The sequence below is a fragment of the Cyprinodon tularosa genome, unplaced genomic scaffold (genome assembly GCF_016077235.1).
Source record: "Cyprinodon tularosa strain WSP-4 unplaced genomic scaffold, ASM1607723v1 ctg767, whole genome shotgun sequence".
In the NCBI taxonomy this organism is placed as follows: Eukaryota; Metazoa; Chordata; class Actinopteri; order Cyprinodontiformes; family Cyprinodontidae; genus Cyprinodon; species Cyprinodon tularosa.
The window spans coordinates 138,146-163,812 of NW_024039526.1; the positions used below are offsets into that span (position 1 = coordinate 138,146).

The following is a 25,667-nucleotide window of genomic DNA, read 5'->3' on the forward strand; positions in this document are numbered from 1 at the left end:
TGGGTTTTTTTTTCCACTTATAGTCAACGGTTATGAACGCCTACTAACAAATAGGGCTGTGCCTGAGAAATATGATATATCATGATATAAGCTTTTTAATCAGTCAATATTAGTCCTCATTTCAAAAAGGATGAACAAAAAACGAATAATGATCTGGTGAAAGCGAGAGACTTTAAATTGAAACCCTGTTTAAATGTAACCTTTAAAAATAGGTCTGCCCTGCCACTAGCTTAGCTTAGCTTAGCAAGCAGCTGCTGAGAGGTTCAATTCTTTCCTGTCTACATCCATCAGAATGCCAGGCTGTTTGGATCAGAGGTGAGAAGATCAACATTTCTATCAGATGTATTTTCTATTTATGTTAATTAGGGGTCCATTTTTACTGCCCAGCTTTCCTGAAAAACTCCAGTAGAACCAAGATGTGTGGTCAGTGAAGATCAGGATGCTTCTACTGTATCATCATCATCGTCTTCAGCCAAATCAGGAGACTGTGATTCAAACATATTCTGCCTCTTACTGCCTGTTTGTGCACCACAGAGTCCAGAGGACCTGTTCAGAGCAGCGATGTAGGATCCTACATTGCCTACAGACATGCATAAAAAGAAGTCTTTGATCGCGGTATTAACCAGACTTCCATTTACCGCCCACCCAAAAAATAAAAATAAGAATAACTCTGCTATTACGCCATTAAACGGTGACTTAGACTTAAAGTATCTCAACGATCAGATAACTAACCTGCAACTTATGCCCCATGTATGGGATACGCTGGCATACCTCTGGAAATTTTGAGCATACTCAAAATTTCTCGACGTACTCAACGTATGTTGACGTTTGCCAGTATGTGCCAGCGTGTTTTAGTGTGCTAATAAGTTATTACAAAACGTACCTATAACTTATCCAACGTAAGCCAGCGTTTTTTTGCCAGACTTTTCTTACGTCAGGCATATGCTGGTCTAAATCGTCAAGGTGTGACAAGGGCTTTAGAGGTTTCCCTGCTTCAGCACAGCTGATTCTGATGATAGCAGTTTAGCAAAAGCCTGTTAATGAGCCATCAATGAGTCAGCTGTACTGAAGCAAGAAAACCTAAAACCTGCAGGACAGCGTCCCTCCATGAACGACTTTGGCCAGGCCGTCTTAGAGAGACTTGCATCTTTTTGACTTGCATCCAATTCAGTCCATCACAACAAGTAAACTTCGGGGGGGGCTTGAAAGGTTGTTGTTTGCTTACTAGGAAGATGTCATCCTATACTTCCTGTAATACGTTAGCTGTCATCTGGAAAAACCAGGCATGGAATCATATTCTTTGATTTCTCTGTTGCTTTTAACATCAACAACAACTGAGTGGGAAAAAATCCCATGAGAGTTAATACAACCTTTGTATTAACTCACGTTTTTTTATGAAATTATCTGGTGGGCTAGCAGTGACATAGATAAGTCCAACAAGCTGAGAAATAAGACTGGCTATGCTCTATGGACCACTAACACTTGTTGTTTCTTTTAGCATCAGCCTTTTTAACACAAAGGATTAAGCTGTTCTGAAGATATTCGGTTTTGTTATATCCAAGTAACGTCTTCCTTTGGGCAACGAGTTGAAGGCACAAACTAAACTGTTCATAATAATTTATTTGTTATGATACGCCTGCATTCATAACATGTAGGTGAATCACTGTCCCCCAGACGTCCGTAGTTATATTTTTTATATTCAAATGTTTTTTTTAAACAAAGCGGAGTGTGTATGATGTCATCCGTGCGCACAAAACTAATATGGGTGAGTAGAACATGATGTGATAATGTAAAATCAAGGGCCTAATGTAAAAAAAAAAAACAGCGTTCCTCTTTAAGTAGAGAAATTAGCCATTTCAAATCAGGTCTTTTCTATTCTCTTCACACTTCACCGTTTAGACTTTATGCTCATAGGCTGCACCACTGTAACATCTGTAATGTGACAGAGAACCACAAACAGCCTCTAAGGTAGTTTATGAGTGTGTTTAGTTAATGGCTGTCTGAAGCTTGTGTAAATGTGCCGGAGGCTCTGCTCCTCGTCTCTAGGCTCTCACCATCTGCTGCCGTAGGTACATCTGGGCCTGGCTGGGCGTGAGAGTGGCTCCGGACTGGCTGCCGAGCAGAACAGCTTGCTGGGAGATACTGGTGGGGGTGGAGCTTATGTTCTGGGCCCGACTAATCAACTGTGCTGCTGCTGGGGATGTGGTCAGGTTTATCTTTGGGGGAGGAAATGAAATGACAGCATTAGCATTTTATAGACCTACATGTATAAATGGTTTCAACATACACTATTTGATCAACCAGCTTCTCTAAAAAGGCACCTCTACATTAGATTTCTTCAAAAGTAATGTGATTGGCTAACAAAAGACAGCAGTGAAAGTTCCAGGGTGCTGAAATCATATTATGTCTGAGGTGATCAAACTGGACATAAATCTAAACCTTAAAAGCTTTTAGGTGATAGAACTGCAGACTGCACTTACTGTAGCTTGAGTAGAGCCAGTTTGCTGTGATGAAGTGCCATTCTGTGTGGAGCTCTGCCTGCCAGCTGCAATACTGGCCTGTCATGAGGGATAAAAGACAAGAAGAGGGACAGGGTAATGTGCAGTTTCTGAAAACCAGTCTGTAACAAGCCTACAGCAGCAACAAAATGCAGAAGTGGATCCCTGGAACATCTTACGTTTTGTGTTATAACAGCCAAACGTGTGTCTGTATTGTATTAGCGTTCTTGGTTAGAACAAGACATGAATGGGGCTTCATACTGAAATGGAAGTAAAACTATATATACATGCTTTGAAATTATTTCACAAATGCAAATCTAAAGAAATCTAGCATCCAACCGTCTGACGCCACTGCAACCATAACTGCAACTATTTGGCTTCACATCTATAGACTATACTCCACAAGTATTTTTGGGGAAAAAATAAAATAAAGCCAAAAGTTTCAGCAGTTAGCAGGAGATGAGCTGTGCACTCTTAAATTTTAGTCTAGATTACTGGGTGTCAAACCTGGTCATCAGGACCCATTGTTCTGCATATATTAGGAGATTCCCCGACTCTACACACCTGGATTAAATAAAAACAACACTAAGTGGCCTTTGAAGCATTTGGTGGTTTTTTAAGGAGGTATCGTAATCATTTGATTTTGGGTGTGTCACAGCAGGACAAGAACATGAACAGTAGGTCTTGAGGACCGGGGTTAAAAACTAGTGGTCTGGACTATGACTGGGCCATTTCAGCACTATGCTCTGACCAAAACAGGTCTATTGTAATCCTAGCTCCATGTTTTGGCTTGCATGCTGATAGTCGGCCTCAACGCAAGTATTATGCATCCTTTAACAGTCTTCCAGGATTGATATATAAATGGCTTCATCTGTGTTGAAGAAATGCATTAGAGCATGAAACTGCCATTCCAATGTTTCATGCTGGGGATGGTGTGATCAAGCTGAAGAGCTGTGTTCTATTATTAACGCATACAGCATTTAGCCCAAAAATGAAAAAGTTTGCCATATCTCCCACAATACTTCTGCCAGTCACAAAGACGACTTTTTACGGCCATTTCCAACTATCCTGCAGGAACAACACTAACTGAACGAAAAAATAAAAAACTAAAACCACTTTTGGATTTAACCAAACTGAAAGAGCTCATCAAAACGCATCTCAGATTGATGGAGCGGCCAACGTTGGTCCTGTTGACTGAGGTTCTGTGTACACAATGATTTGTCCATGTCTGCCATCACATCTCTACTGGACGTTTTAATTGTGATCTGTGTGCACAGATAGAAACATTAAACACAGTGCAGTTTATCACACTTTGCCACTAGATGGCAAATTTTGGTTTTGCAGTCTAAAGGACAGGGTAATCCTGGAGGACTGAACTCTGGACCCTGGCTGAGTCCATAGTTTCCAGCTTGTTTTGTGCCATGCTGTGTTAATATTCTGACAATAGACCTAACTGTACTCTTACAGATGTTCAAAGCTATAAAAGCTGTTTTCCACCTTAAACCTGCATTAAACTTCTCCAAAACCTATTTGGAAACTATTTGGAAATATAAGCTTAAAAACAATGAACCGATAACCAGGTAATCCTCTCCCTCTACCTCCTCGTATTTCACTCTAAGGGTTTTTGCCTCTTTGACAGTTTTGTTTTTGTCTCCTTTATAGTTTCTTGACTGATATCTTTAAAAAGATAAAGACACCTAAGCCTGAAAATCTGTGCTCACAAACCCTATGATAAATTAGCCAAGCTACTAACTCACACCTAGTGGAGTAGAACCAAGCCAAGTGGAGCCGCTGGAAATGGGACATATGGGAAGCACTGATATGAACATCTGGACCAACATCAATATCCTGTATTAATCAGGCTGTTTTCTTACTGGATATTTGCCAACAATATAAACAGAACTCTACCTTTTCAAACAGGTGAGAAATCAGCCCACCTCAGACATTGCTTCTCTGCTTCAGTTTAATTTTCATACTATCAATATCAACACCAATGGCCAACTACCTCACAAACCTCCCAAAGCTGTTAGGAAACCGCAGCAGGATGGAAATAAATTTTAAACATCAGCCCAGTTTGTTTATGAGAATAATAGATGACTAGCATCATCCAATACCAATGCTACTATAGATATATTCTCACCCCAAATGTTAATTGTAGTTTAACATCTTAAAATGTATTTTCATTGAAGGAAAAAAGGTTTACTACTTTGTATTGCTCTAATAACCCATAAAAGAAGCATAACTTTGTGATTGCTACCAAACAAAAAAGTTAAAGAAATAAGATTTGTACCGGAGAGGCTGGTTTGCTGACCTGCTGTACGGCCGCTAAGCTCTGCAGCTGGGCGGTGCTCAGGCTGTGCTGCTGGAGGGCCGCAGTTTGCAGCATCAGATGCTGCTGCTGGGCAGCGTACATCTGCTGCAGGTACTGTGCTGCTGTGTTGGGCTGTCTGTGTAACGCCTGCTGAAAAACCTGAAAATAAGGTCAGACACAAAAACATCTGAGTAATGAACAAACATTACCATCGGTATTGAATCAAAAATGAAAAAGTTGCACCAGGACTCCCCTACAAAAAAACTACTGGCCAAAGCCAACTACAGAAAAAGGAGTAAATATCTTGACGAAAAATGTAATTAGTGAGTATCCGTTTGAGAGCAAAGTGACAGACTTAATGCAAAGCATCCGGATTAAAGCTCTGATGTTATAACAAGATCTTAGAAAAACAATTCATGCGTTCACCTTTAGTGGAATTGATTACTACAACTGTGTGCCTAAAAAAAGTTATTTGCAGCTGCAGCTGATCCAGAGTGCTGCTGCCTGCATCCTCACTAGTACTAAGAAAATAGATTCCCCCCGTTCTAAAGTAATTACACCAGCTCCCTGTCTCTCAGATAATACACTTGTCATGTATTTCGGTGGTAAGCCCCTCAGTGATTTATAGACTAACGGAACTGTTTTCATGTATCAACCGCCCAGACGTCACAGGCTTTCTGGCTCTAATCAACCCTGCATAATCAGAACCAGACAGGAAAAGCAGCGTTTAGCTCTTATGCTCCACTAACCTGGAAAAAGGTCCCAGAAACTTTTAGAGGTGCGGAAACCCTCAGTTGTTATAAACCAAGATCAAAAACATAAGGATGGTACCTTTAAATGCGCTATTTACACTCATTTAGTTTTCAAACCAACTTTACTTTTTTTTAATCAATCATTTTTTTTCTTTTCTATAGAATTATCTTATTTGAATTGTCCACTTTTTCCTCTAAATTATTTGCATTCCCATTATACCACTGAAAAGAAAGTTTTTAAAGGTACACTGCCTTACCACTGCTATACAACAGCCTTGCCTAGTATCAATGAATAGTATATGCAGAAAGTTAAAGTATAAAATATATATTTAAGTCACGTTGTAAAGGTTAATCTAAAAAAAAAAAAAAAGAGAGAAGCATGCAAAGTCCCTTTCAGAATACACATAACAATACCCATAAGGCTAAACATAGGTGATCACCAAGATCACCTGCATAAAAACCACAGAATTACCCACAGGGCTTTGAGCTGCTGCCGTCTTTGGTTGGTGTCACTGCTTTTTCTCACTGCATCACACTTGGCAGCAAACCTCACTCATCCTTTCATCTTATGGTTGCGATAGCTCTAGTACTACCACACATTACATGACTTCTCAAATGTATACTCCAGCAGCACATCTCTGGTTAAACACATGTTGGTGTGAAAAATGACAGTGTCCTTCTGGCATACTATTTTTATTTCCTTTTGGGGTGTTTTATATTTTTTTTGGTTAAATATAACTTTTGTTAGTGAAAATAGCAAAACTATCATTGGTTAAAGTTTAGTTGTTTTCTCAAAAAGTGAGGAGCATATTTATACGCTCATGTTATTGAAGGTTTAAAGAACTGTGAAACAGACACCTGAACAGAAAAGGCTTCTGTGCTGCAAAGGTAGATGCATATAACTTAAGAATAACTTACACACTTTAGTTTTGTATTTATTTGTATTTATTTATTTAGTTTTGTATTTATTTTGCATTTATACTCTCGTGGTAATTCTGTTTATCATTTGAATGAATTTTGATGCTCCTAACTGGTATAGTAGTTTGTGTCTAAGATGCCAGAAATAATGATATAGGTTATCAATAGTTGGATGTTTTACAGTAGTTCCAAATACATCAAATCTAAAATGTATTCAATAGAAAAAATAATTAATAAACACAAAGTTGCAAACTAAGCTTTTTTGCATTTGCAAAATGGGAAGATAAATATTTCTCCACATCGCTTTGGTCCAACGTGATGAAGACAAAAAAGAAAGTAAAACATTCTTAAATATTTTTTTTTCTGATGCTACAACAAAGGTTGGCACCGTTTCCAAAAATAACTTAAAGTTTTAATGAATTGAATATTTTACATATTTCAACATATTTAGTCTAAATACAGCCTAAATCTTTTAAAGTGCTAACAGCTCTCCTCACCCTTCACCTCTGCCCTGTTGCCTGGTAACAAGGCAGGATCTTGACCTGGGGCTCTTTGTGTCGGGGAAACATCCGGACAAACACTTCCAGGCGTGAGAGTGAAATTAGCAGAGGTGAAAAACATGAATGAGTTCGGCTCTTGCCAAGTGTTAATGACCGGCGATCTTTTACACTCCTAAGACGAGTGACTGATGTTTGGTGTTTAGCTGTCAGTGCAGGAAAATGAGGGTTGTCTGTAACAATAAACCTGCTGGCAAAGAAAGAGCACTGAAAGTTGAGACGCCCTCATTGAAGCAGAGCCAGAGCCTTTGTAGGAGTTTACCCTCTATGAAAAAGGTCAAGAGCACCAAGGCGCCTAAAGCCTGCTCCAACCAGCTAGGCTGTTCCATTCATACCCCTGTCATTTATTTCCAATTTGAAGGAGGATTATAATGAAAGCTTGGATATAATAAAAAAAAGACCAACAGATGGCAGCAGAGTTTTAAAGTTTGCTCACAATTAGTGCTTCTTTTCCAACGCCATGACACTCACCTGTACAGTCTGTCGGTCAGGTATGCCACTATAGATGGATATCTGCGACACGGCCTGTCTTCCTGCTGAACCGCTGCTACTGGTAGCACTGCTTGTAGCACTGCTACTGCTGTTACTAACACTGGTGTTGCTGCTGCCTGATGTGGTAGAGGCAGTGGTTGTAGTGTTAGAAGTAGTGCTAACAGCCGTGGCACTAGAGGAGCTGCTGGTTGGGGTGGGGGTGGTGGTGGAGGAGCTGCTGGTAGTGGAAACAGTCCCAGTACCACCAGCCGTAGAGGCAGGGGCCCCGGGTTCACTCTCCATGGTGCCCTCTGCTCTTCTCACCTTTGACCCTCGACTCCTCTGAATGGCTCTCCTGTGCCTGGAATACAAAAAAGGAAAAGAAAAAAGGAAACTCATAAAAATACTTTAGCAAACAGTACAGATCTGTACAAAAGGACATCTGAGTTCATGTGAGGTATATAGCCCAAGTGTTGAAAACATGAAACAGAAGTATATATGCACGAGCTGACCTTGGTGTGAAGACAAAGGGAAGGAAAGTTTATCTGTACAGCACATTTCAGGAAATAGACAACTTATAGTGTTTTAGATGAAGGAAACAAAAGAAAACAAAATGGAAAATTACACTGCAATGACATGTGTTACGTGCTTCGGACACAATTATTTTGTTAATTCTTCTTTCTAGATGGTTTAATATTGACTTTAGTTGAATAGTTTTTTTTTTTGTTTGTTTAGTATATTTTGGAGTTTATATAATTTTTTTGTAAATTATTTGGCCTCGTTAATTAGTGGCCGTTGGACCACCTATCAATAGGCTGGGTTTTGATTTGGGAGCGTCCCGCCCTTATGCTCGCTCGTTCATCTCCACCACGGAGGAGGCGCACCTGTCTCCAGGGTCTGTAGGCCGCAGCTGACGGCTCCGACCTGCCATGCGGTATTTTTGTTAGTCTTTGTTTGGATGCTGTTTTCGTTGTGATTTTGGCCCGGTGGGACCGGTTTTCCTGTTCTTTATTTCTTTTAGCAGTTTATTTTTGCTATAGTCCGGTACTAGTAGGGGCTTCCTCTGCCCTGCTGTACCGTTTTGTTATCTTTGGTCGGCTCACCAGATCCAACTTTCTGTTAATACTTTGGGTTTTTTGGTCTTTCCTTTTTTTTTGACATGGAAACTAATTCTGTTTTTTCTTTTTCTCTACAGAACATCCCCACAGCTGATTTGAGAAAAGAGGATTCGAGAGAGAGAGTTAAACAAAAGAACAAATAAAAATAAATTATTTTTTGTACCCTCAGTTGGAAAAACACATTTAGGTTTTAAGAGTGATTTAAAGCATCTTAGAGTTTCTGTATTTTCAGTCAGCTGGCAGGTTATTTCAGATAAGTGGAGCCTAAGAACTAAAAGCTGTTTCTCTATTGTTTGGTTCCGTCTCTGGTTATGCAGAGCAGACTTGAGCCAAAAGACCTGAGAGGTCTGGACGGTCTATGACTACACTTCCAATGTTGTTCCAGTTCATAATTAAAAAGAACAAGCTCAAAGTTCTTTTCACAAAGATGAATATGAAATAGCTTCAATTCCTCATTTATTTTGATAGCTTGGATGCTTTAACTCGATGTGTTGCTTTAAATTTGAAGTAGACGTGGCTGACGTACGGACTAGTTTGTTAAGTCCCGGTGAACAGTTTGCACAAAGTGTTTTTTCTATCCGAGTCTTCCTTTGTTAGTTCATTAAACTCTGCCAAACGTTATACAAAAGCTGCATCAGCAATACCAGCAGATGAGTCTGAATCACGCTGACTAGTACTAGAAGTAGACATGCTGGTCTGTTCTCATTTGCTGTAATAAGTGACGTAAAAACCTGATGTTATCCATTGAAAAGTGTTGAGCTGTGTGTGTTTCTGATTACTCTAAGAGTGAACGTCACTCCCATTTACATTAATTAATTCAAAACTGATCCATTCAGTTCACCATTCACTAAAAATATCCACTCCGTTCATTGAACATGTTCATGCACAACACTGAATAAGTCAGTGATGCGTTTGGTGGCCAAGCTAATGAGTGATTTATTGGCTAACAGAACTATTTTAAAGTCTATTCTCGGTGTGAGGACTTTTGAACGATAGCGGATGTGCTCCAATTTCCTAGTTTTAGTGAGGATGCAGGCAGAAGCATTCTGGTTTAGCTGCCGTTGTCTGATCCACCTTTAAGGCAGACCTGCAAAGACACCATTGCAATTATTTGTTTAAACAAATGCAGCTAAACAACCAAGACAAGCCAGCTATTTTAAAAAGCTATCTTAAAAATGATAAAACCAAAATCAGCAGATGCAGATGTGGATGCAGAGCTAAAATTCGTTTAAATTTAGACATATACAAACCATCAACGGCCAACCCAGACCTGAGGCAGGAGCCAAATGAAATCAAAGTTCTCTTCTACAGAACAACTATAATATATAATGATGAAATCCGTTGCAACACATTTTTTGCCACTTCTCCCATTACCCAAATATCCCCACCATGCTTCATTATTTCTGGCATCTTAGACACAAACTACTATATCAGTTAGAAGCATCAAAATTCATTCAAATGATGAAAAGAATTACCACGAAAGTATAAATGCACTGCATTGTACTTCAAATAACACAAAACTAAAGCGTGTAAATTATTGTTAAGTTATATGCATCTACCTTTGCAGCAAAAATGTTGCAGAGGCCTTTTCTGTTCAGGTTTCTGTTTCACAGTTCTTTAAACCTTCGTTAACATGAGCGTATAAATATACTCTTAATTTTTTGAGAAAACAACTCAACTTTAACCAAAAAAAAAAAAGACAAAAAAAGTAACCTGTAGATAAAAGGAAACAGAGCTGGTTTAAGATTCGTAATGTTATGATTTAAGAGATTTTAGCAACACTCATTTTCTTATTCTCCTTAAACTGGTTATATTCCGTAGAGAAAAGCCTCCAAAACCTATTCTTGCCTACCCAATGTTACCTTGATCGAGGTATGCTTGGAGGAAAAATGTTTACACTCAATTTGTGGCATTGTGGCTGAGGAGTATGGATGACTTTCTTTGCTTGATTGGAAATTATAACATATCCGAGTTTAATCTCCCAGTCATTGGCCATTGCCAAGAAAAAAAAAATACTAAACAAAATCACCTTTCTACAAAAGGATGATGCCTTTTCATAAAAACAATTAATTGAAAATTATATATATAAAAAATCAGTTTTCAAAAGACATTTTGCAGAACAAAAGAGGTGGTTAAGAGAGCTGCATTGTAAGAACATAAACTAAAACTGTTCATATAAATGTTTTACAGCTTCTCAGTATAGGAAATAAGGCACCAGTTTTAATAAGTAGTCTATCACATAACCTACTGCTACTCTACTCTTTTCTTGTTTGAGTCTTATAAAGGTTAAGGGACCTATATCATGTAAAATAAGCTTTTTTGAGCTGTTAACTGCTCCTTTTATAAAAGGCTTTAAAGGTTTGACTATTGTTCTTAAAGTTATTCATGAAAGCAAAAGAAAATGTGTTCTGAGCTCTCCAAGGTGACATAAACCTAGCCTCAGCCTGGCATGTGAAGATGTAATGAAAGAAATTGGATCTTTTTGCTGTGAGAACTAATAGCAGACTAACTCGACTGGATTCCTCATATCTTTCAATGCTGCTTCATATTTAGTTAAATGGAAAAAGGAAGGACAGTTTGAGAGGACTGTTTAAACAGCAAAAAACACAAAGCTACAGGTTTATCAATCGTTAAGGTTATTGATTTATGGATTACTCTAAAGTTGATATATTGTTGATTTCAGAGGATTGTTAAAACTTGGCTCCATGAGAAGCATTAACACACAAAAGCCTTGTCATGTATTTTAATTTTTTCCATTTCCAAATCCTTGTCCTCCAAGCACACCAAAGAAGTCAATGCTGCTCTGCCATGCAGCACAGCTCAATGGGCAATATTTAGGTACCGTAAGAACCTTAGGAGATAACAAAGTGTTTATTTTACAAACAGAGCCGCATAAAGTGCCTCTGCATCCTTGTTACCACTGAACAACAGGGGTGAAAAAATAAAAAAAAAGAAGAAATTTGACTTATCAGATATCGCAATATTTCATCAGATATCTGAATCGATATAACTGAATATTGTGATATTTTATTAGATGCTATTGATATTGAAATGGATCTTAAATATATAAAGATTTACAGGCAAACATCCATTTAATTGTCTTGCTTTTATAGAACTATTAAACCTCCAACCACTAGTTAGCAGCGCATTGCCCAAGAGCCTATAATTATTCAGCTGCTCTACACCAGCTGGAGCAGAGCAACACGATTTTGTGATGTTTTCTGTAGCTATGCCATCATAAAAAAAAAAAAAAAATAGAAATAAAAAAGTCAAAAAAATATATTTGTTAATGTATCTGAATAAATCAGGATAAATGGTGTCATGATACATGTAATTTGATGCTTGTCGTGTCATTATCTTTACAATTCACAACCTTACAGGCTAAATAATCCGATCGGTTTATGTTTCTTCTCTAGCTTAACCTCTCTTTGCAATAACACTGAGGTTCCAACTAATGTTACTACACCGAAAGAATTTTTTTTTGAGGATACGTTATCAATTTATCATATGAAAGATATTTTAAATTAATAATACATTAAGCTACGGTTAATGGCAAGCCAATTTATTTTGTTTACATCCCTAGTAGCCATGTTGGCTTTAGATCCCTTGTTGAAACCTTTAATGTCTATATGAGATAAGAAAACATTTAGCTGCTCCTTGTATTTCTAGACATAGAAACAAGTTTCTTTCAAACTCTGGTAACAACAATAAGCTTGGGAGTAGGAAACGAAAGGGACTAACAATGGATGTAACAAAGGCCTGCTAGCTTTAAATGTGAGAGATGTTTACATTAGCTTGGATGTCAAGGAGCTAATAGAAAGTTAGCAGTAAAAACGAGTGAGTAGGCTGGAGATTTGAATGACTTGGAGGGGAAAGAGGGTGTGACGAAAGTAATTAAATAAACGAGGAACGTTACCTTTATGCAGCAGATCCTGACCCCTTACTAAACCAACTAAACCAAAACCATATAAGCCACTTATCCTTCAAAGCAAACCAATACAACTTTTTTCTTAATGCAGATAAAGCCCAATGGCTACAAAAAAACATACAAATGCACGAGCCAAATCCAATAAAAAAAAAAAAACCTGCCAGATAAATCTGTCCACAATGTGCATAAAGATGATCAAGGTTTAATGGTAAACAAAGCCAAAAACTCCCCACCTCTTTTTTAGCATCATTAGCGGGCACCACAGACTCTAGTTCCCATCACCTCCTCATGGAGAGGGGAGAGAATCCCCTCTGGTAATGAAGGCTTAAACCGCTGCCTCTCTGAGCGGAGTCACCCATCCATCAGTACATGTCTGGGTCCAACCATGGAGGACACCCCCACTAATTGCAAATGATTTTCTCATTTATGCAATGTGGTTTTCAAATGGATTTGGGTAAAAACAACAAAAATGTGTACAGAATTTCAACATGATCACAATAATATTACAACATCAACACTTTATGTGACACTAGACTGTCAGTTCTGTGTTTGGAGGATCTGTGCAGCCAGCATGAGAGCTGCTGAGAGACTGTCAGACAGACGGGCTCTCCCTAAAAGCACACCATCACAATAAGGAAGTATTGGAGCCTCCATCAGGAAGGCTCCCTCCTCCACTCTCCATATAGGACAACTCTGATGACCCACATTAAGGATCACCACAAGGAAGCCTTTCTCCTCCAGACTAATTGACTCAGATGCCAGGACGTCCACAGAGAAATATGAGCCTGTGTGTATGAATACGACTGTAGAGGTACTCAAATGATGCAGAGACAAAGCCCCCCCTCCAACCCCCAACCCTCATGCTCCCTACCTCCTCCGACACCCCCAACGCGATGCAGGGGTATGGTGCCCCATCCCCCGGGAGCGTGCGGTCCTCTTGCAGGATGCTGCTCCTCTTTGTCTGTCTCGCTGTGTGGCAGGCTGGTTGGCTGACTGAGGGAACGAATGAACGCGTGTGAGGCTTGTTTCTGTGCTACATCAAAAAACCCCTGATCTCCTCTCATCAACCCCCAACACGCAGTCAGCTCGTCATCCCAGCATCCGACCCCCTGATTATGTGGTATCCTAGCGACAGCCAATGAGGTGCTTATGGAATCCTCGTGCAGAGCAGCATACCAATTGGGCGACGGGACACTCTAATGAGGATGATGGCAGTGTTTTACTCTCCCTCTCTCCTCCCCCTCCAATGCTGCATGAATACTGAATCATTTTTTCATCACTGAACGAAAGAAACGGGCCGTCGTCGTTTAAATTTATAGCCAAGTGGGCACAGAGTTTTAAAATACAACAGCTTTAATAATTGCAATCAATATTTTTTTTTAATCAACCCTCAGGAATTAGATTTTCTGTTTTTGTTTGACATCCTTTAGTTTTAATCTGCACTATGTGGCATATGCTTTTACACCCATTATTATTATCATCATCAAAAATTTCACAAGCCTATATAAATGTTTTATGAAAAACTGCAGTATATTAAAATTCAGACATTAAATTGTGATCTCCCAAAATAAAACAGATAAGAAAAATGTGATTCTTGGGTAAAAACCTTAGGTGATAACCGAGTGTTTATTTTACAAACAGAGCCACATCAAGTGCCCCTGCGTCCTTGTCACCACTGAACAACAGGGGTGTAAAAATAAAAAAAGACGAAATCTGACTCATCAGATATTGCAATATTTCTCAATGGGTCCCATTTGTCCAACTTTAACAATGATTCTTTAAATGATCACATTTTATGGTAAAACACAACTGGAGTCGCAACAGTGATGCATCCATTTATAGAAGGAACAGAAAGAATACACATAAAAAAAGGTTTAAAAATCACATTAAGATGAGTGAAATTGGAGAGGTTTCAGGCCGAGTATAAACTTGTCTTAAATGATATCAGAATTCATTTCTGTGGGACAGAGTGGATGAAACCCAGAGATAATGGCATACTGATGGTCTGCCCCCAGAACAATAATGTGCCATCCAACAGTCTGCCTATGAAATATAGCTATTTGCTGGTACAATGTAGAATTGATTGGGGCCAACCATGCATGAACCTCATTGATTACCATCTTCTTATTAGCATATAGATTAGCTAATGGTGCAGCCAGAAACAGAAGCCTGGAGTCTCCCACTTCGCTTGCAGAGCTGTGCACCAGAAGGGGTCAAACAAATAGCAAAGACATCAGATGGGACGACTCATTTGGAGGTGTGGTTTTTATATGATGATGGACCTGAAGATCTGGAAGCTGCTAATCAAAAGAAGAGCCCAGCAGTAAAACAAAAGCTTCATTTTCATCAAGGGTTTCAAGGCATCTTGTGCTAAAACAGAAATCTTATTAATGGTTTAAATAAGTGAATGAATAAGGCATACATAAAGTGACAAAAATGCTTAACGCAAGGAGAGAACAAAAAACAGTACATTTTAAAAATGTCTAAACGGGCCAGCTTTTTAAAAAACAAAGCTGGCATATATTTATTACCTTAAGGGGTTGAATAAATTCTTTAGATGGGTTCATTGATGTGTGCCCTCAATTATGTTTTAGCGGGGAGTCCCTACTCAATAATTACCCAAAATGTGTGCAAGACCTGCCAGGCAGACTCATTAATTTTTATGGTCAGAGTCGCTGGTTTAAATGCTTCAAGAAAACAGACATGTTGCTATATATATATATATATAAATAAGCAGTTCCCCACAAACACACGGAAGCAGTTATATCTGACTAAGTTGTTTTTATAAACTTTTTTTTGTATTTAAGATTTTACATGCAATGATAAACAAATTTCATGAATTTTAATGCCAATTAAGGCCTCATTAAAAAATAATTTAATGACTTATAATGACCTGTGGAAAAAAGTCAATAGTCCATTATTTTCCAAAACATTAAGGAAAAAATGTTTCTAAGCACAATTTTAAATAGTGCAAATATTTGAGAAGCTTAACGGACATGCATTATTTTTATCGCTTTAATAAGGTTTGCTGATTTTGAATAATTTTTCAAGAAAACTTAGAGATCACATGGTAAAAAAAAATTTGACATTTGCTATGCTAGTTTATTTTTATGATTATTGAATGCTAATTTAAAACAGATGCAGGGGAAGGTAACAAAATATAAGATGAGGAGGTACCACTTCCTCACAAAAGAATTTCATGAAGCCACCAGCAAGTAAAATAAGTTATCAAAACCAAAACTGTAACTTTTGAGCCAAGTATTACCGTAGCTTAATTTGAGATGCATTAAATTACTACAAAGAGTATCAATCGTCTTTGTAGGCTTTTCTTCTCAAAAACTTGCCTATGTCACTTGAGAAGGTCGAATCCATCAATTAATCAATTATGTGACCCAGAGCGGCACTTAACCTCAGTCTGAGCTCCCCTCAAACACCAGAGCAGCAAACAAAACAGATGAGACACTTTTTGGTGCTCTGATGTAGATAGAATCTAGAGTGATGAGTGTGGCCTTGTCTTTACAACTCCATGACTTCTCAATTGGCCGGTCCAAAGTGCCTGGTGTCAGATAAAAATAAAAAATAAAAATTGAGAAACTGATTAGGGTTTCATTGGCTCTAAACCTGGAGGCAGCACATGGTGCCCCTACTGGCTTAAAGTTCAAGTGTTGCTTAACATTAGTAAAAAAAAATGCATATAAAACTAGGTCATTTGTATATACTTGCCCTGAGGCCTAAAAAATGGCAGTGCTTTTTAAAGCTAAGCAGTGCCTATGTAAGTGTATTGAAAAATGTTTCCAGGTTTTAAGACCAAGTTGCTCAGGTCCCCGTAATTGTCCATCTGTTTCCATTAGACCTTATCTTAACAGCTGAGTAAACTGGCAACAAATAAGCCTAATTATATTTCAGGTTGATTGTGTCAAGTATCAGTACATTTCCAAAATGTGCAGCCCATGATGTGAAGCTGAAAGAGAACTTGGCTTTCAGTTTTGAAAGATCCTTAGGGGCCCTTTCCATTTAGACCAATTACAAAACAAAAGGCTCAATACCTGCTAAATTGCTACGACCTCTTAAACTACAGGAGAAGCAGACTATAAAGGTGGTGACAAGGAAACTGAGCCATACATGGACAGAAAGACATTTTCATACTAAATCATTGCACCACAGTTAAATAGTTTAAACAAAAGGCTTGCCAATTACCAGCAGGACTACTTCCAAACTGTTATTTCTAATCAGTGTTCCTGACTTTATCCTGGGTGTATTTAACACACAAAGAAAAATACATTTGTCAAATATGAAAAAGATGATTAAAAGCTCCTTTCTAAATCACACTAGAGGTTAATTAAAAAGGAACTAGTAAAGTACGCAGAGAGCGCAGACTTCAACCAAGAAGCAAGTTTTGCCCAATCTTGTGACTTACACCTATAGCTAGAACCCACACATGATCTGGATTATTGTCAAATTGTAGTAGATTGTTCCTTGGAACGAGATGCACCTTTGATAAAAAGGTTCATCAAAAACCATTCAGAACTTCTCAAGTTATCCTGTACACAGACAGACAAACACATGCAAACTCTACTAAAAAAAAATAACCTCCTTGGCGTATGTAAGTAAAATTTACTAAAAGTTGGTTTGCATAATTTTAAAAATTGTTGCACTGGCAAAGTTTTCATACTAAACATGGTGATACTAGTATTGTATCATCATTGTCAGTAATGTATTCTAAATTACTGACAAAGTGTGAACCTCTGCCTCATGTGGGAACGCAAACTCTGACATTTTCACCAAGTTCATCAGCCTTTGCTCTCATTATAATTGTTCTGACCGAAAGCAATTCGCAGCGCAGACATATTCGCCAGGGGGGCCAAAGGCTCCTATGTCAAAGAGTCTGCTGGTTGCCGATTTCCACAAAGGCAGACATTGATTTCTCTCAGCAAATTGCAGTGATTGTTGTACGTTTGAAAGATGAACAAAACCTTTGGTGTCAATGTCCCTGGGTTCACAAGTGGTGAAAATGCAAAGATTTCCTCAGTCAAATAGAGAGGAAAAATAAGGAAAGTGATGTAGAAAAGGAAGCCACAGAATCAGAGAATCCAGCGTATCCTAGGGGGAACCTGGTTTGTATTTATTTTCTGCACAAGTTTAAGGGCAGAGATATTAGATTTGAATCTCCTTTTAATATATTTTGTCTCAAAAGGAGCATCAAAAAGTGAAAGTAGAAATTTAAGGTATTTTTTGAATGTGTACTCTGTTTTTTTTTTTTTTTTTTTTTAAGAATATTTTGATTTTCCAGCAATTCTCTGCCTAAAAAAAATGCCTTTCTTAAAAGCAAAAATTACAAATTTTAATTGTCTTTTTTTTTTGTTTATTCTTTTACGTTTTTTTGATCCATTTACATGACAGTATTGCTGTCCTGTCTAGACGTTTTGTGCCCCCCCATTACTTTTTCTAGACTTGCTCTACAAACTGCAGCCAAGAGTAATTTATATATATTACAAACCACACACAAATTTTTGCATTTAGGTTTTGAAATGGAAAAAAAAGACTAAAGAATCCTGCCAATTTAACCAACTAACTGCTGGTGAGCAGTTTCCTGTAAAAAAAAAAAAATAGCAGCACCCTGCCCCTGCAGTAGTAAGCCTATAAAAAAAAAAATGAATGATATTAGTCCTGAAATAATTTATTCATTGATAGCAAAGGGCCTCCACAGAGCTCCCCCTCCAGGCCGCAGACAAAACCCACAGCAGGGAGGGTAAAGTGGGGAACAACAGCACAGCATGTCAGTTCCATGTCATATTAAGTATAAACAAAGGGAAACTTGGGGCTCAAACAGAACAAGTTGACTGCCTTTTCAAGCGTAGGGGATCGGCAAATTAGCAGCGCACCATGGTTTAAATCTTCAAAGCTGTAAAGACTCCATACATGTGGCAGCACCACATTTCTACCATATATATCCTTTTATCATGTGTACAGTTTCACATTTGAAATTCAAGCTTGAATCCCCTCAAAATTCCACAAGGATTCAAGTTATATTGCAAAACAAAATACCAAAGTGTTTATCTTCACTAGGAAGCATAGCTTGTATTTTGGAAACATCTGTTGACCATTATGCCAACCCAGGCATTCCACACTTTTTGGCTTTTGTTGAAGAAAAAAAAAAAAGACAATTAGAAATAGCTGCAATATATTGATGCAACTAAAGTATCCTGGACAGTCTAATCTTTAAAACATAACCGATAAATAGAGGTCTAAGTGGCGTAAAGGAAATATATAAGAGGGTATATAGGGGCGACTTTAAATGTCACATTTGAACTAAATTTTGGGATTAGTAAGTAAATCTCCTTTTCTTGTGCAATAGAAAAAGTTTCCTCAAAGTCACTTGAATGACAATTTACCACAACTGCAATGAGAACATTTGTGCAGTTAATTATCTCTAGTTGTGATGGCAAGACGTTTAAACTGGATAATATGTCCACTAATAAACCTAACAGGAAAGTCTATAAATATTCTCTGTAAGCATCCGACCATGTTTTATTCTTAGAGTTACATTTCCAGTAAGCTACCAAGCCATGTCACATTAGAGCCATCTCATGAGTGTGACAACTGATGTAAAAAACGTTCTCAAAGAAGTACCTCAATCATTTCTTCATTTTACCCCCACATAGGATCTGAAACTGAAACATCATTTAACTAACTTTCAATTAACTACTTTCTTTAGCTGTGTACAGGGCTTAGAGAGGGGGAAATTCTTACATATTTTTTGTCTTTGACACTTTTAAAAACCTTAAAGGTATCGTGGGGGATTTTGTAAAAGACCCACCCTCTCCGCTTTAAGAAAAAAAAAAGCCGTGTGTAAGAGCAAGAGCATGCATGACCCCATTTCTCCTCGTGCACGCCCCGTTTAAAATTATGATACCAGTCTTGTATCATCATTGTCAGTAATGTATTCTAAATAACTGACAGAAAAAGTGTGAACCTCTGACTCATGTGGTGTGTTCACACCGGACGCAAAATCTGTGACATTTTCACCTAGTTCATCAACTTTCAACTCTCACTCACACTCTCGAAAGCAATTCGCGACGCAGGCGAATTCGCCAGGGGGGCCAAAGGCTCCTATGTCATCGAGTCTGCCGGTTGCTGATTTCCACAATGGAAGACATTTATTTCTCTCAGCAAATTGCAGTGATTGTCGTACTTTTGAAAGCCACAAAATTACCTTTGGCGTCAACGTCCCTGGGTTCACGAAATACGGCAAAAACCAAGTAAGTATGTATATCACCTCCTCCTGCAGGAACTACGTCTGGATTCCGAATAGCTGTACTTTAAAAAAAAATTTAAAAACGCGTGCAAGAGCATGCACGAGCCCATTTCTCCTCGTGCATGCCCTGTTTAAAATGTGCTGTTCTCATACCTCATACAAGCTTGCTGTGTCCACATACAGCGGGGACTATATAGTGAACTTCATAGCAAATTGAGTTAACTGACCATTCGGACAGATTACCACTGCTTTAGCTCCGTTGCTCATATAACTCATCCTCCACGCGGTGCCTGAGCCATGACAGCGGACCACCATGATAGCAAATCCCATAGTGCTTTGCGAAGAGAGCTCTCTGCACAAAGCATTCTGGGATCCATCTGCCTCTTCTGTTGCTCTTCTTTTTATATATTTCATAAACATTTTTTCACTTACGACCGTCTGCCATTTTAAAACGAACCGCTGTGAGACAGGTGAGCTTCAAGGACTGTCTGAAACCGTAGCTTACCACAGATATACCCCTAAAAGTGCGCATGCGCAGAAAAAGATAGCCAACAGGACGAGCACTTAGGACATAGCCTGATAAACCAGAATAAATGTATCATTCTGTCCGGCCCCAATGAATGAGACATCAGAAGATTGTTGATGAGAACAATCCATTGTTTTTCAAACCATGTCTGTGCCTACTGGCCAACGCTCTGACCAATGAGCGCAACTGACTGTGACGTAGTAAGCGTGAAAGAAAGCAGGTGGGGGAGTGTAAACAAACAGCCTGTCGGTAAAACGATGAATACGTCTTCATAAAAATGAATGAGCGTAGAGCCTCTTCCTACTCATGTTTCAACGAAAACCCCAAGTCTAATCTTTCCAAAACTGATTCCAAAGCTGAGTCAAACGAGAACTGTTCAATAGTTGTTGCCATCTTCCTTGTTGTCCGTTCTCCAGCTTCGCGCAGCTGTGTCGTCCCACCCTCCAAACCCTGCCTGCTTTGCATCCAGACATTCAGAACACATCTCTGCGTTGTGATTGGCCAGCCAGTTCTAGAGCCTGGGGCATTGATCGAGGCTAAACCACTCGCAGGCAAAAATTATTTTGGGCGCTGGCGGGTAAAGCTAGTTTACTACGCTACATAGGAAGGCCTTAAATAAACAAATCAAAAGGATGATTGACAATAAGGAGGACCACTTATTTAGATGATCCAGATGGAAATGAAAGATCTTCCTCTATACCTTTAATATCAAGAGAAATGATGAATCAATCACAAGTCTGAATATTGGAAACTGTAAATCATATGCCAGTCTTATGTTTACATTTTTAAATTTTAGAAAATTGACAGTAAAGCCTGACTAAGTCTAAATAAGTCAGAAAGGGATGCTTTACGCACAGGATCAGTCATCAGGGATCATAACAACACGCATGCAATTTCCAGTCTCCTCTTTTCTAGTTAAAATACATAAATAAAACAGGATATTCTTTTTCCCCTACTATTCGTCTACTGAATATCCACTCTAGTCTGCTGTGAGGAAGTGTGGTTGTGTAAATTATAATATTTACAAGAAGGTTATTTTGGTTTGATCAGGTGTCATAATCATCACATTACACGAGTCCACTGACTCATAAGGGGCTTACAGACTTAATAAATAGAAGCAGAGTACCATAAAAAGTCTACTGAAGAACTACATTACAGTTATTTTAAAGTGAAATCTGATTAACCATGACCAACCCCATGGAAAAGGAAAAATAAACAGTAGGAAGAATAAAACAGGTATGTATTTTTTTAACAAAGTTTTTTTATTATTATTATTTTTGCAAGTAAAGCAACTAAATGTCAACCTAAAAACTGCTGATAAAAAAACAACAGCTAAACTTTAATAGACTGATGTGCAGATAAAGCTACACAAGGACAGCAAACTAAGAAAAAAATATGCATGGGATTTAATCTTCTCCTAGGAAGATAAGATCTATAAGTGAAATATGCATTTTTTTTCATATGCAGTTAAACAAGTTCTGTAAAATTCAAATGTGCGCCTTTCTAATAATGACTGCGGTGTGTCTGCCTGTCACTGCTGTCACATAAAGCAGCAGTTAGAGCCAAAGGCCTGCAGGATGAAGGAAGTTTCTGTGGCAGACAGCTTCTGGCTAACTTTAGCTAACATCTCTGAAGCAGAAGAAACCGCTGAAATACACAACACACACTATAGCAGCTCGCTTTAAGAACCATAAAGGTTATTCGCTTATTTTCTTTCATAGCCATTTTCGCCTGAACAAACACACGAATCCACAAGGAAGCAAGCTAACCCAGCTCCAAGTGCTGGTTGTTTACAGCTGTAGTAATGTCCAGTAAACTCAGCCATTAGCCTCACAGCTAGAATCCACAGCATGCTTCTCATTGGGCCCCCTGGACAGACATTAGCTTGCACAGACGTTTAACCTTACGCGTTCCGACACAAACATTGTTTACTACAACAGACAGAGTGGTGACAACAGTGACATTATATGCTTCAGAGGGTTTAAACATTTGTCACGTTACCGTTTTTAAGTAAACTGAAGCCTACCGCCTTCCTGCAGCTCTCGGTTCCCTGCTCTTCCTCCAGATATTCTACCTGAATGTTTGGACGGCAGCTCGATGAGCCCAACAAGCTTCGATCGCACCAGCAGCAGCGTCTACGTGAGCCGAAGAAACAGTTCATTAGCGTGACGTCACACACGTACGGCCAATAGAAATGGATAACTTTTTTTGAACCCGCCTCTCTGACGCGCGTAACCATGGCAACAGAGGAGGCCGTCCTCATATATACATATATATTATATAAAAAATATATAATACATATATATATATGAGGACGGCCTTTTATATGTATATATATATATATATATATATATATATGTATATATATTATATATATATATATATATATATATATATATATATATATATATATATATATATATATATATATATATATATATATATATATATATATATATATATATATATATATATATATATATATATATATATATATATATATATATATATATATATATATATATATATATAATTAGCCAAAAGGGTATTTTTCATCTGTTGTCTCTGGACAGATCTTAAAATTGTCTACCTAAGCAAAACACAACAGTAAGCATTTTGCAAAGAAAAATACAAATATAAAAAAAATTAAAACAGCTCTAACTTTTGAAAACTGATTTAAAAATACAGAATATATGTTCGATGGACTACAGATTTTAGGTTAATAAAATAGCATAAAACATTTAAACGATGTATATGTATATATATATATATATATATATACATATACATACATATACACATACATATATATACATACATATATATATATATATATATATATATATATATATATATATATATATATATATATATATATATATATATATATACACTATATTGCCAAAAGTATTTGCTCACCCATCCAAATTATTGGAATCAGGTGTTCCAATCACTTCCATGGCCACAGGTGTATAAATTCAAGCACCTAGGCATGCAGACTGTTTTTACAAACATTTGTGAAAGAATGGGTCGCTCTCAGGAGCTCAGTGAATTCCAGCGTGGAACTGTGATAGGATGCCACCTGTGCAACAAATCCAGTCGTGAAATTTCCTCGCTCCTAAATATTCCACAGTCAACTGTCAGCTGTATTATAAGAAAATGGAAGTGTTTGGGAACGACAGCAACTCAGCCACGAAGTGGTAGGCCACGTAAACTGACGGAGCGGGGTCAGCGGATGCTGACGCGCATAGTGCGAAGAGGTCGCCAACTTTCTGCAGAGTCAATCACTACAGACCTCCAAACTTCATGTGGCCTTCAGATTAGCTCAAGAACAGTGCGCAGAGAGCTTCATGGAATGGGTTTCCATGGTCGAGCAGCTGCATCCAAGCCATACATCACCAAGTGCAATGCAAAGCGTCGGATGCGGTGGTGTAAAGCACGCCGCCACTGGACTCTAGAGCAGTGGAGACGCGTTCTCTGGAGTGACGAATCGCGCTTCTCCATCTGGCAATCTGATGGACGGGTCTGGGTTTGGCGGTTGCCAGGAGAACGGTACTTGTCTGACTGCATTGTGCCAAGTGTAAAGTTTGTTGGAGGGGGGATTATGGTGTGGGGTTGTTTTTCAGGAGCTGGGCTTGGCCCCTTAGTTCCAGTGAAAGGAACTCTGAATGCTTCAGCATCCCAAGACATTTTGGACAATTCCATGCTCCCAACTTTGTGGGAACAGTTTGGAGCTGGCCCCTTCCTCTTCCAACATGACTGTGCACCAGTGCACAAAGCAAGGTCCATAAAGACATGGATGACAGAGTCTGGTGTGGATGAACTTGACTGGCCTGCACAGAGTCCTGACCTCAACCCGATAGAACACCTTTGGGATGAATTAGAGCGGAGACTGAGAGCCAGGCCTTCTCGTCCAACATCAGTGTGCAACCTCACAAATGCGCTTCTGGAAGAATGGTCAAAAATTCCCATAAACACACTCCTAAACCTTGTGGACAGCCTTCCCAGAAGAGTTGAAGCTGTTCTAGCTGCAAAGGGTGGACCGACGTCATATTGAACCCTATGGATTAGGAACGGGATGTCACTTAAGCTCATATGTGAGTCAAGGCAGGTGAGCAAATACTTTTGGCAATATAGTGTATATATATATATATATATATATAGGGTTGTCTGTGCGAAGAGGCCCCTGAGACAATCCAGCACATAACTGCAGGGTGTAAGATGCTGGCTTACATGGAGCGCCATAACCAAGTGGCTGGAATAGTGTACAGGAACATCTGTGCAGAGTATGGGCTGGAAACCCCAAGGTCAAAGTGGGAAACACCTCCAAAGGTGGTAGAGAACGACCAAGCCATGATCCTTTGGGACTTCCAGATACAGATGGACTGAATGGTAACGGCAAACCAAGCGGACATTGTGGCGGTGGACAAAAAGCAGAGGAAAGCCGTTGTGGTTGACATAGCAATACCAAGTGAGTGCAATATCAGGAAAAAGGAATACACTGCAAAAACGATCTAGAAATAAGTAAAAATTTCTTAAAATAAGTGTATTCACACTTAATTTGAGTAGGTAAATGAGATAGTTTGCCAATGGAATTAGTAATTTTACTCTTAAAATAAGATAATTAGATAATATGCACTTGAAATAATTCAATGCAATTGTGTTTTCTTATTTTAAGTGTAAATTGTCTTGTTACATTGGCAGAATGTCTCTTTTACCACCTGAATTCAAGAACAAATGCACTTATTTTAAGAAAAAATTACTTCTCTCAATTTAGATTTTTTGCAGTGTATGAGAAACTAGAGAAATAGAAAGGACAAGACATCAGTGGTACCTGTGGTCATTGGGGCCCTCAGGGCAGTGACCCCCAAACATGAAGTATATTTTAAGTATACTTTAGTAAACAAAAAAAAATGTCCCAATTTATTTCGAAGAAGTGTTACTTTAGTAATACTTCAAGTACACTAAAAGTACATTGTTCGTTATACTTTCTAAACTTATACTTAAGTATTCTTAATAGAATTTACTTCAAGTATACTACTTTTTGCTTTAGCATGCCGCCTCCAGGCCTCTGAACATCAGTTCAACATCTACTGAGCCTTCCTCCTTCATCTTATTTCTCCTGGTGAGCCAAATGCTCATCTTTTCCCGACCAAACAGAAAATTAACCAGACAAATATTTCTCTGTTGTGCTTGTGAATATCTAGGACCAAAAATAAACAGTTCATTATTAAAACAGTGTCCTAAACCAACCACTGTTTTTAAAGTATAGACGGAGCAGAATGTTCTTCTTAAGGAAGCTTAGATCCTTCCATTTTTGCAGCATGATGCTG

At 38.4% G+C, this 25,667-nt stretch overlaps 1 protein-coding gene across 6 annotated transcripts in view; it reads right to left on the reverse strand.

The window, feature by feature from the left end:
* phc2b (polyhomeotic homolog 2b (Drosophila)) overlaps positions 1-22,508 on the reverse strand; it is a 51,340-nt gene extending 28,832 nt beyond the window's left edge. Inside the window, exons 1-6 of one of the 6 annotated variants that reach the window (XM_038270559.1) lie at positions 22,336-22,443; positions 13,425-13,546; positions 7,508-7,868; positions 4,789-4,968; positions 2,481-2,558; positions 2,055-2,216 (exon numbers count right to left, since the gene is read on the reverse strand). In XM_038270559.1, the coding sequence (XP_038126487.1) occupies positions 2,055-2,216; positions 2,481-2,558; positions 4,789-4,968; positions 7,508-7,868; positions 13,425-13,468 (825 nt within the window). In that variant the 5' untranslated portion in view covers positions 13,469-13,546; positions 22,336-22,443. Of the gene's footprint in view, positions 1-2,054; positions 2,217-2,480; positions 2,559-4,788; positions 4,969-7,507; positions 7,869-13,424; positions 13,630-22,335 lie in introns of those variants that run through there. The other 5 variants (XM_038270563.1, XM_038270562.1, XM_038270560.1 and 2 more) reach the window with 5 other exon arrangements.
* Positions 22,509-25,667: the final 3,159 nt, after the last annotated feature.